Here is a 9,106-nt window from a genome sequence, read left to right on the forward strand (position 1 = left end):
CCGAGCCGGACCGAGCCGAGCCGTGCAGCCCCCCCCACCCCGTCTCCGAGCCGAGCCGAGCGGCTGCGGGCGGTCCGAGCCGTGCCGAGCCGGGCGGGGCTGGCTGCGCTCCGCCCCGGCCGGGCGGGCGGGCGGGCGGTGGGGAGGGGGGTCCGGGGGGGGTGTGGGGGGGGTGTCATTTCCTCCGCCGTGCCGAGCCGTGCCGAGCCGTGCCGGGATGGGGCGGTAGCGGCCATGGAGCGGGCCGAGGGCCGGCCCGGGGCCGTGCAGTTGGTGCATGTGCAGCTGCAGGGCGGCGCGCCCTGGGGCTTCACGCTGCGGGGGGGGCTGGAGCACGGCGAGCCCCTCATCGTCTCCAAGGTAAGGGGCGGCCGGGGGGGTGGCGGCGGGGGGTGGGGGGGGGAGCCCGTGTCGTGTCCCCCCCCCCCCCCCTTCCCTGGGGCTCCCCTCGGGGCAGGGAAGGGGCCGGGGGCGGCGGCGGGGGGGTCCCGGGGCGGAGCGCCGGGAGCGGGAGGAAATTCCTCCGGCACATCCGTTGGGCTGGCGGGGGGGCGGCTACCCTCGTCCCCCCCCCTGCCCCGGCCCCGGGACGGCGATGCCGGGAGCGGGGCGACCCCCGTGTCCCCGCGGTGCCGCCCCCCCCCCCCCCGTCCTCGGGATGGGACTTGGGGGGGCCCCGACCCGCTCCTCGACCTCCCCCTCCCCATCCGCGATGTGTCCCGGGGTGGGGGGGACACGGGGCTTGTCCCCGGGTGTGGTGGCAGCTGTGCCCCCCCTCCCCGTGTCCCTTTCGCATCAGGGCGCGGGGAGCTGCGGTGTCCCCCCCCGGCCCGGGGGTGTCCCCCCGCCACCAGCGCGGCCCGGCTGGGAGCCGTGGGGCGCCCCAGCTGCGCGGCGGGGGTCAGCCCCCGGTGCCCCCCCCCCCAACTTTGTCGTGTGCGTCCCCCCCACCCCGAGCTCGCCCAGGGCCCTCCCCGCCCTGCGCCGGGACGCGGGCAGCGTGGTCTGGCCGGGGGAGCTGGAAAAGTGGCTCCGGTCCCTGCCCTGCGCCCCGGGGGTGTCACCGCGGGGCTGCGAGCTGCCACCGCGCCTGGCTCGGCCCCGAGCTCGGGGGGGGCCCTGGGGACGCGTCCCGCCGCTGCTGGGAATAAGGACGGGGGGGGGGGGGGGGGGTCCTTGCGGTGCCGGCCCCCGCCGCCGCCGCCTCGTGTGCTGTGCAGACAAAGGGGGCTTGTTCCAGCGCTCTGTGCATTCACCGAGGGTCCCCCGGGGCGCCCGCGGCCGGCCGAGGTGCGTGCGTGCTGGCGGCGCGGGGGGCCCCCGGCCCCGTGCCGGAAAAAGGATGGGGAGGGGTCCCGCTGCGGGCCTCCGGCTGGGGTCCCATCCTGCGGTGGGCTCGGTGCGGGTCCCGGACCCTCGGTGGGCAGGTATTGCTGCGGTGCCACCATTAGGGCCCAGAGTGAACGCCGGGGTTCGGCCGCCAGCGGCCGGCTCCCCCGGTGCTGCGTCGCCCGTGGGGCCCCAAGCCCTGCCCCTGGGGGTGCCGGGGAGCGGCGGGGGCCCCCCGGCAGTGGGGCTGGCTGCCGCCCAGGCTGGCGCTGCGGGCAGAGCTCGTTCCTCCGCCGGGCAGGGCGGGGAGCCCGCGGGCAGGGTGGGCGCCTTTCGGCGGCGTGTCACCCCACGGGTGGCTTTGGGGTCCGCACAGAAACCTCCGGGAACGGGGGGCAAAGCTCTGCGCCAGGTGTTTTGCCCCCAGACCCCCGGGTGGGAGCTGGAGCAGCATCCTCACGGGGCTGGCAGTGAAGCCCCCATGGGTGCCGGGCACAAAGAGCCCTTGTGCTGCCCGCGCCCACGGGGGAATCTGCTGGGACGGGACATTTTTCTTCCCCCCCTCCTCTCCCCATGCCCTTTCTTTGCTCAGAAACTCATGTGACTGGGGCGGACACCGCAGAGCCCTCGCGTCCGCAGCGGGGTGCCCGGGGTGAAGGCACCCCGGCGCCGTTGGGATATGGAGAGGGGGGGAATTTTTGGGGGGGTGCCGCCCTGACACCCGTCTCTCGCCCAGGTGGAGGACGGTGGGAAGGCCGCGCTGTCCCGGAGGCTGCAGCCGGGTGACGAGCTGGTGAACATCAGCGGGACCCCCCTGTACGGGTCCCGCCAGGAAGCCCTCATCCTCATCAAGGGCTCCTACCGCACCCTCAAGATGATCGTCCGCAGGTTGGCACCGCCGCGGGGAGGAGATGGATGTGGGGGGGGGGGTTGGAAACTGCCCCCCCCTGCCCCGGGATGGCCGACGGGTAGTGGTGGGGACGCCCCCGGCATCCCTCCCGGTCCCCGTGGTGGGGTGGGGAGGTCCCCATCGCGGTGCCGCCGGCTCGCCACCCCCTCCCTGGGCGGTATTGCCGAGCTCTGCCTTCCTGCCCGCCTGGGGAAGGAAGGGGAGGCAGCGCCGGCCCCCCCTGAGCCCCCCCCTTGCAGCCACTCCGGCGGCTGCCTCGCGGCCAGGCTCCAGCTCCCGCCGCACCCGGGGGCACGGGGGGTTCCAGGCCGCGCCGCCGCCTGGGCGCAGCTTCATCCATGGTGAGTTTTGGGGGTGCTGGGGGGGAAGGGACCCTCGTGCCCCCCTCCCCAACCCCTCGGCTCTCACGCCAAGCCCCAGGGAGCAGCGGGGAGTGGGTGCGCTCCACCCGCCCCATGGATGCTGGGGGCGGCGGGTGGCGTTTTTGGGGCCCGGGGGGTGGCATCACCCCGTGGCTCCGCATGGTGCCACTGTGAGGGGCTGGGGGCATGGGGAGGGGGGACACAGAGGTGTCCCCAGGGTCCCTTTGCAGGGTCCGGTGGCTGAAGCTCAGGGTGGGCTGAGCTTGTGCTGGGCCCTGGGGGAGCAAGCGGTGGCCGTGCCCTGGGATGGGGACCCCGCATGCTGCGCCCGGGACCCCCTGCGCCCCCCCACCCCCCCCCAAACTTCGTTGCTGTCCCCCTCGGGCGGGCTCTGGCCTGGGGTGGGGGGGCCAGGAAGCCCCGTAGGAAGTGACTTCAGCCCCGGTTCCTCGGCCCGGCTTCCTCCCCATTCTTGTCCTCTCCCGCTGTTGCTCTTGGCAAGGAGGAGCGTGCCCGTCCTCCGGCCCCATTCCTGGCATGTGGCCAAGCTCGCCGAAATCCGCCCCGACGCCCCGGCCATGCACTGCCCCCCCGACGCCTTCAGCCTCTCCTGGCCCTCGGGCTGTGATGTCAGGTGAGAAAATCGGGGGGGGGGGGGGGGGGGGGGCGGCTGTTGGGGAAGGGAGGGTTCGGGGTGGGGGTCCCCTGTCTGCCCCGAGCCGCCCACGGGTTCGCCGCTGCCCTGCTTACTGCCGGCAGGAAGGGGTGGTGGCTCCGCTGGAGCCAGCCAGGAGGTGACGAGTCCCGGTGCCACGCATTCCCTGCGTCCCTATGTCCCCCGGGCAGCCCTTGCGCTGCCCCAAACCCGGGGGGTGCTCGCTCCCCCTCGGGGACACTGATGGCACCGTGGCGCTGCCAGCAGCGAGCTGTCCCTGCAGTGGAACCCGCTGTCCCGGCACTGCAGCACGGACCGCAGCAGCTCCATCGGGAGCATGGAAAGCCTGGATCAGCCTGGGCAGGCGTACTACGAAGGCACCCCCTCTCCCGTCGAGCACCACAGCAAGCGGGACTCAGCCTACAGCTCCTTCTCCGCCAGCTCCAACACCTCCGACTGCGCCCTCTCCCTCCGCCCCGAGGAAGCCGCCGGCCCCGAGGGACCCTGCAAGCCCCCCGACGGGCGCTACCTGCAGACGGGCGCCGAGGGGACGGAGCCTCGACACTCCACGCGACACCCCGTGCCCCCCCAGCCTCCCGTGCGCAGGGACAGCCTGCGGGCATCCCCAGCCGGTGGCGCTGACCGGCGCCGGGCATCGGTGCCCGCCTCCTCCTTGCACGCCCAGGGGAGGTGGATCTCTGACACCTTCCTGTGCCAGCGGGACAAGGACGCCGAGGCGACGAGCGGGAGGATGCCGGCGGCGTGTCCCCCGAAGGAGCACCTCTCTGCCGACCAGTATTACATGCTGAGCTCCCACCCCGACCGCTGCGTGGGGGACGGCGGGGACCGGCCGTACCCGGAGAGCGGGATGCACCGGGCAGCGGACGCGGGGATGGAGGTGGCGGGCGACACCGCGCTGCTGTCCCCCCTCCAAGGCCACCGGCACAGCGCGCCCGAGCAGCTCCTGGCCTCCCAGCTCCGTGTCCTCCAAGTGAGCACCGGCAGCGGGCGAGCGTCCCCGGCGTCCCCTGCGCCTGACGGGCACCGCTGGACCACGTCCCCGCTGCACGCCGAGCACCGCGGGCAGGGCGGGCTGAGCCCGGCGCCCAGCACGGAGGGGCTGGCGGAGGAGAGCCGGGCTGGGGGCCGGCGCGCCGGGGGCCCCCCGAACCGCTCGGCTCACTTTCGGCGCCGCAGCGAGCGCTTCGCCACCAACCTGCGCAATGAGATCCAGCGGCGCAAGGCGCAGCTGCAGAAGAGCCGGGGGCCCGGTGCCCAAGCCCGGGGCGAGGAGCCGGTGGAGGAGACGGAGGAGCCGGCCGAGGGCTCGCCGAGCCCCGCGCCCAGCGAGGACGGCAGGAGCTGCTCGGGGGAGTCGCTGCCGGTCCCTGAACCCGAGCGGGTGGCGCCGAGCCGAGGCCGCTGGCGCTGGTCCCCGGAGCGCAAGCTGCAGCCGCAGCGCTCGCCCAGTCCCCGCGAGCACAAGGGCGGCGAGGAAGCCGTCCTGCTGCCCTTCGCTGACCGGCGCCGTTTCTTCGAGGAAAGCAGCCGCCCTGCGCCCACCCGGCACGGCAAGCCCCAGAAACCGCCCGAGCCCGACGCTTTCCAAGCTGCCGAGCACCGTGACGCTCGCCGCATCTCTGGACCCTATGGCGAGTGCTGCCGGGAGCAGCCGCCCTACTATAAGGTGCTACCGAGGCACGGCGAGCTGGAATACCTGCGGGGCTGCACCTATCCCTACGGCGGCCCCGGGTTGCACGAACCTTGCCACTACTGCGCTGGAGAAATGTGCCCGGCGCTGCTGCCCCGCGGCCATGCCTACCGCTGCCACCCCTGGGCGCGCTGCCCCGACTGCTGCTGCCCGGCCACGCGGCCCCCGCGGGAGGAGAGCGACACCTGGGCGCCCCGAAAAGCCTTCGTGCCGGTGAGCGAGCCGCGCTTTTGGGATTTTGGGGAAGCGCTTTGGGGTCACAGCTCACTTGCACCCTGGGCTGTGGGGCTGGATCCTGCTTTCATGCTGCCTCTGCATCCCCACGCAGGAATTCCCTCCGGAGGAGTGGGAGCCGCCGGCGATCAGCAGGAAGGCCAGCCAGCCCATGGGGTGAGCCCGCGTGGGGCTGGGGGTGCGCGCTGCCCATGGGGACCCCTGCCCCATAGCACCAGGAGGGAGGGAGGGTGGGCTGCTGTGATTCTGGAGATGTGCAAAGCATCCCCAGCTGCCGTGCAAAGCGGGCTGGGTGCTGAAGGGTGGGCAGGAGCGATCAGGGGGTGACTTCCCAGGGGGGCCGGGTGCCCCCTTTTTTCCCCAGCGAGCTCTCCCACTACAAGCCGGGCTTCCCGAGGCTCGGCCCCTTCCGTCCGTGCTTCGAGAGCGCCGAGCCTGAGTGGCCGCCCTGCTACCGCACTGCATCCACGCACGACCTCTCGTGGGACGCCGAGCGGCCGCCTCGCTCCCCCGAGCTCCCCCCGGAGCCCCTGCATCGCCCGCTGCGGGGCCGAGCCTTCTCCGAGAGCCACCTCAACCTGGAGCCCGCCAGCCCCCGGGGCCGCAGGGACCTTCTGCGGGCCAAAGCGGAGCCTCCGGGTTTGCCCAAAAAAAAGGGCCCCCCGCCCCCCCGACCGCCACCCCCCAACTGGGAGCAGTACCGGTTGCGCCGGGCGTCGCAGCACCCCAAGGAGGGCTCAGGACCCGGCACGGCCGCAGCGCCGTCCCGCAGCATCGCCGAAGCTGTGCGGCAGCGGTCGCGCAGCCTCGCCGCCGAGCCCCCCGGCCGCCCCCGCGGGACCCCAGAGCCCGAGGCTGAGGTTTGCAGGTTGGTGCCGTGGGGCTGCGGGACCTCGGGTGGCTTTGGTGGCTTTGGGGCTGCGAGGTCTCCTTTGGAGGCCAGCATCTCCATCGCTTGGCTGGGGTGGGATGCGGTGGGTCTCCGGGAGGAAAGGGGGTCCCCGAGCTCCCTCCGTCCCCTCCCTGCATGTCCCGTGGGGGTGATGCCCCCCACCCACTGCTGCGGGTGTTCACAGGAGCAGGGAAGAGCACCCGATGGCGAAGGACCCCTGGGAGCAGGAGGAGCCCCCGCAAAGGCTCGCCCGGAGCCGGGAGCGGGGCTGGTCCAGCGAGTGCCCCCTGCGTGTCCCCAGCCCCGCGGCCACCCAGGGGGGACCCTGTCCCCGCAGCCCCGAGGGGGCCAGCACCCGGGGGGGGCGGCCCCAGCCCCGCCGCATGAATTCGGAGGAGCTGCTGTGGGACGTGGTGGGCAGGGACCGCTCCTTGGCCGGCATCCTGGTGTCCCCCCCGGTCACCACCGCCACCGTCATGGGCGAGCTGATGGCGGCGGGGGACCGGCAGGCGTGGAGGGAGCGGGTCCAGCAGGATTGGCACCTGGAGCCGCAGGACAGGTAGGGTTGGCACCGTCCCCCCCGGGCGTCATCGCGTGGGGACCGCAGTGTCCCCAGCACTGAGCCCTCGTCCCCGCAGGCAGGGCTTCGAGCCCATCTCGCCGCCCCCCGGGGCCACCGGCAGCCCCCCCTCCTACGCGGCATATTACGGCAAAGCCGAGCTGCTCGGCAAGATGAAGGAGCTGCCGGAGGTGGCGGAGGGGAGCTCGGAGGAGGAGGAGGAGGTGGATCGCGAGTTGGTGGAGAAGAAGGTAACGGGGATGGGGCTGCCAAATGGAGAACACTGGCTGCATGTCTCGGTCTGTGCGAGGATGGTGGCTGCACTGCTCATCCGTGCAAGGCTGCCTTCATCTGTCTGTGCAAGGCTGTCGGCTGGCTGCACGCCTCCGATTGTGCAAGGCTGCTGGCTGCGTGCCTCATCCGTGCAAGGCTGCTGCCTGCATTCACCTGTCTGTGCAAGGCTGATGGCTGCATGCATCTGTCTGTGCAAGGATGGTGGCTGGCTGCATGCCTCCGTTTGTGCAAGGGTGGTGGCTGCATCGCTCATACGTGCAAGGCTGCTGGCTGCATGCCTCATCCGTGCAAGGGTGGTGGCTGCATTCATCTGTGCAAGGCTGCTGGCTGGCTGCACGCCTCCATTTGTGCAAGGCCGGTGGCTGTATGCCTCCACCCGTGCAAGGCTGCTGGCTGCATCCTTCCAGCGCAGGGCTGCTCCTTGCGGCGCCAGCACCCCAGGTCCCCCGCAGCAGCACCCGCATCTCCCCCATCCCTCCTGCAGCTGCAGCTGGTGGAGAGCCTGAGCCGCAAGCTGGCGGTGCTGCGGGAGGCGCAGCGGGGGCTGCAGGAGGACATCAGCGCCAACGGGGCACTGGGCGAGGAGGTGGCCGCCCACCTGCAGGCGCTCTGCACGCCGGGCGAGTTCGACAAGTACCGGCTCTTCGTGGGCGACCTGGACAAGGTGGTCAACCTGCTGCTGTCCCTCTCCGGCCGCCTGGCTCGGGTGGAGAACGCGCTGAGCGGGCTGGGGCCCCACGCCGCCGCCGAGGACGAGGTGCGCACCCGGGGCCGGGCGGTGCGTGCGAGGCTGGGGGGGGGGACACCAGGACGAAAACGGGGGGGGGGGGGGAACATCGCGGGGCTCCGCAAACCCGATGTCCGCCCACAGCTGGCCCTGCGGGAGAAGCAGCGGCTGCTGGCGGCGCAGCTGGAGGACGCCAAGGAGCTGCGGGAGCACGTGGGGCGGCGGGAGGAGGCGGTGGGCGCCATGGTGGCGCGCTACCTGCCCCCCGAGCAGCTGCAGGACTACCGGCACTTCGTCAAGATGAAGTCGGCGCTGACGGCCGAGCAGCGCGAGCTGGAGGAGAAGATCAAGCTGGGCCAGGAGCAGCTGCGCTGCCTGCGCGAGAGCCTCGGCCAGGCACCCACGGGGCACTAGCCTCCCCCCCCAGGCCACACCGTGCGCTGCCCAGCACCGGCCTTTTGTTTTGTTCCTTCTTTTTTTTTTTTTTTTAATTTATTTTGCAGGTCTATCAAAGCGGGGGGTGCCCGCGGGAGTCACCCCGGCACCCGTCCCACCACGTGCCTTAGAACCCATGGATGCCGCAGTGCCTAAAGGGTTAAACCCTCCGCACGCCACCCCCCCCCCCATCCGTCTGTCCATGTCCATGTCCGTCTGTCCGGAGGCAGAGGAATGCGCAGGCCCCCAGCCTCCTCTTCCTCCCCATTGTGTCGGGAACAATGGCCCCGGTCCCTCCGTCCTTGACCCGCTCCCCGCCGTGTCCCCATGGGCTGTGGGGACACAGGGGGTGGCACCGGTGGCACCCGGCCCTTGGCTCCCCGCACCGGGGGGGGGGAGACAAAATCACCCCAAGGACAAATCGGGGCGCCTGTCCCCAAGTCCGTCGGTGCTGCAGTGTCCCCACGTAGCACTTAGTCCCCCGCCCCGCCGCCGTCCCTCTGTCCCCGCAGGACGGACGCACGGACGGCTGCCTCCACGCTGATTTTGCACAGGGGTCTGGCAGCAGCAGGGTCCTTTTTTTTTTGGGGGGGGGGGGTGATGACAGGGACATTTTGGGGACCCGAGCACAGGGCCACCGCTAGGACCAAAGAGTGGGTGTCCCCCAGGGAGGGGGCACGGGGGGGACACGGTGACCTCGTGCCTTTCTCACACTAAAGGAGCAGCAGCAGCTGCACAACTGGCCCGGCCGCGTCCCGCCTGCTTTGTCACCCGGCGTCCCCAAACGCCCCCACGGGGGTCCCGGTGCCACCAGCACGGCCACCAGGGGCTGGGGGTGGGCAGGTGCCACGGGTCCCCGCGCTGCGAGGGCAGGGCCGGCCGCTGGGGGGCACCCGCGGGACGCCGGGCACGCGTGGGGGCAGCGGGAGCGTGGGGGTGGGAACACGGGGGGGGCGCACAGGGGTGGGCGCGTGCACGGGTGGGTGGGGGGGGTGAGC

The 9,106-nt window shown here is 72.7% G+C and overlaps 1 protein-coding gene across 3 annotated transcripts; it reads left to right on the forward strand.

Annotated features, from left to right (window-relative positions):
• Positions 1–162: 162 nt before the first annotated feature.
• On the forward strand, positions 163–8,851 carry SHROOM4 (shroom family member 4). 3 transcript variants are annotated; one of them, XM_083797513.1, is made up of 10 exons: positions 163–360; positions 2,066–2,217; positions 3,104–3,235; positions 3,521–5,180; positions 5,296–5,357; positions 5,566–6,069; positions 6,278–6,652; positions 6,732–6,903; positions 7,431–7,703; positions 7,818–8,851. In XM_083797513.1, exons 1-10 carry the CDS (start codon positions 235–237, stop codon positions 8,085–8,087), a joined length of 3,726 nt encoding a protein of 1,241 aa, XP_083653639.1. In that variant the 5' UTR covers positions 163–234; the 3' UTR covers positions 8,088–8,851. The 3 variants fall into 3 exon arrangements, with proteins under 3 accessions (XP_083653639.1, XP_083653637.1, XP_083653638.1); XM_083797511.1 differs by having other exon boundaries at positions 164–360; positions 3,524–5,180; XM_083797512.1 differs by having other exon boundaries at positions 164–360; positions 3,566–5,180.
• Positions 8,852–9,106: the final 255 nt, after the last annotated feature.

This window comes from Anser anser (genome assembly GCF_964211835.1).
Source record: "Anser anser genome assembly, chromosome: 13".
NCBI lineage: Eukaryota > Metazoa > Chordata > Aves > Anseriformes > Anatidae > Anser > Anser anser.

Coding starts and splice junctions, on each gene's coding strand:
- SHROOM4 (XM_083797513.1), top strand. CDS start 235: ATGGAGCGGGCCGAGGGCCGGCCCGGGGCCGTGCAGTTGGTGCATGTG. Junction 2,218..3,103: donor CTCAAGATGATCGTCCGCAG/GTTGGCACCGCC, acceptor GCTCTTGGCAAG/GAGGAGCGTGCCCGTCCTCC. Junction 6,070..6,277: donor CCCGAGGCTGAGGTTTGCAG/GTTGGTGCCGTG, acceptor GGGTGTTCACAG/GAGCAGGGAAGAGCACCCGA.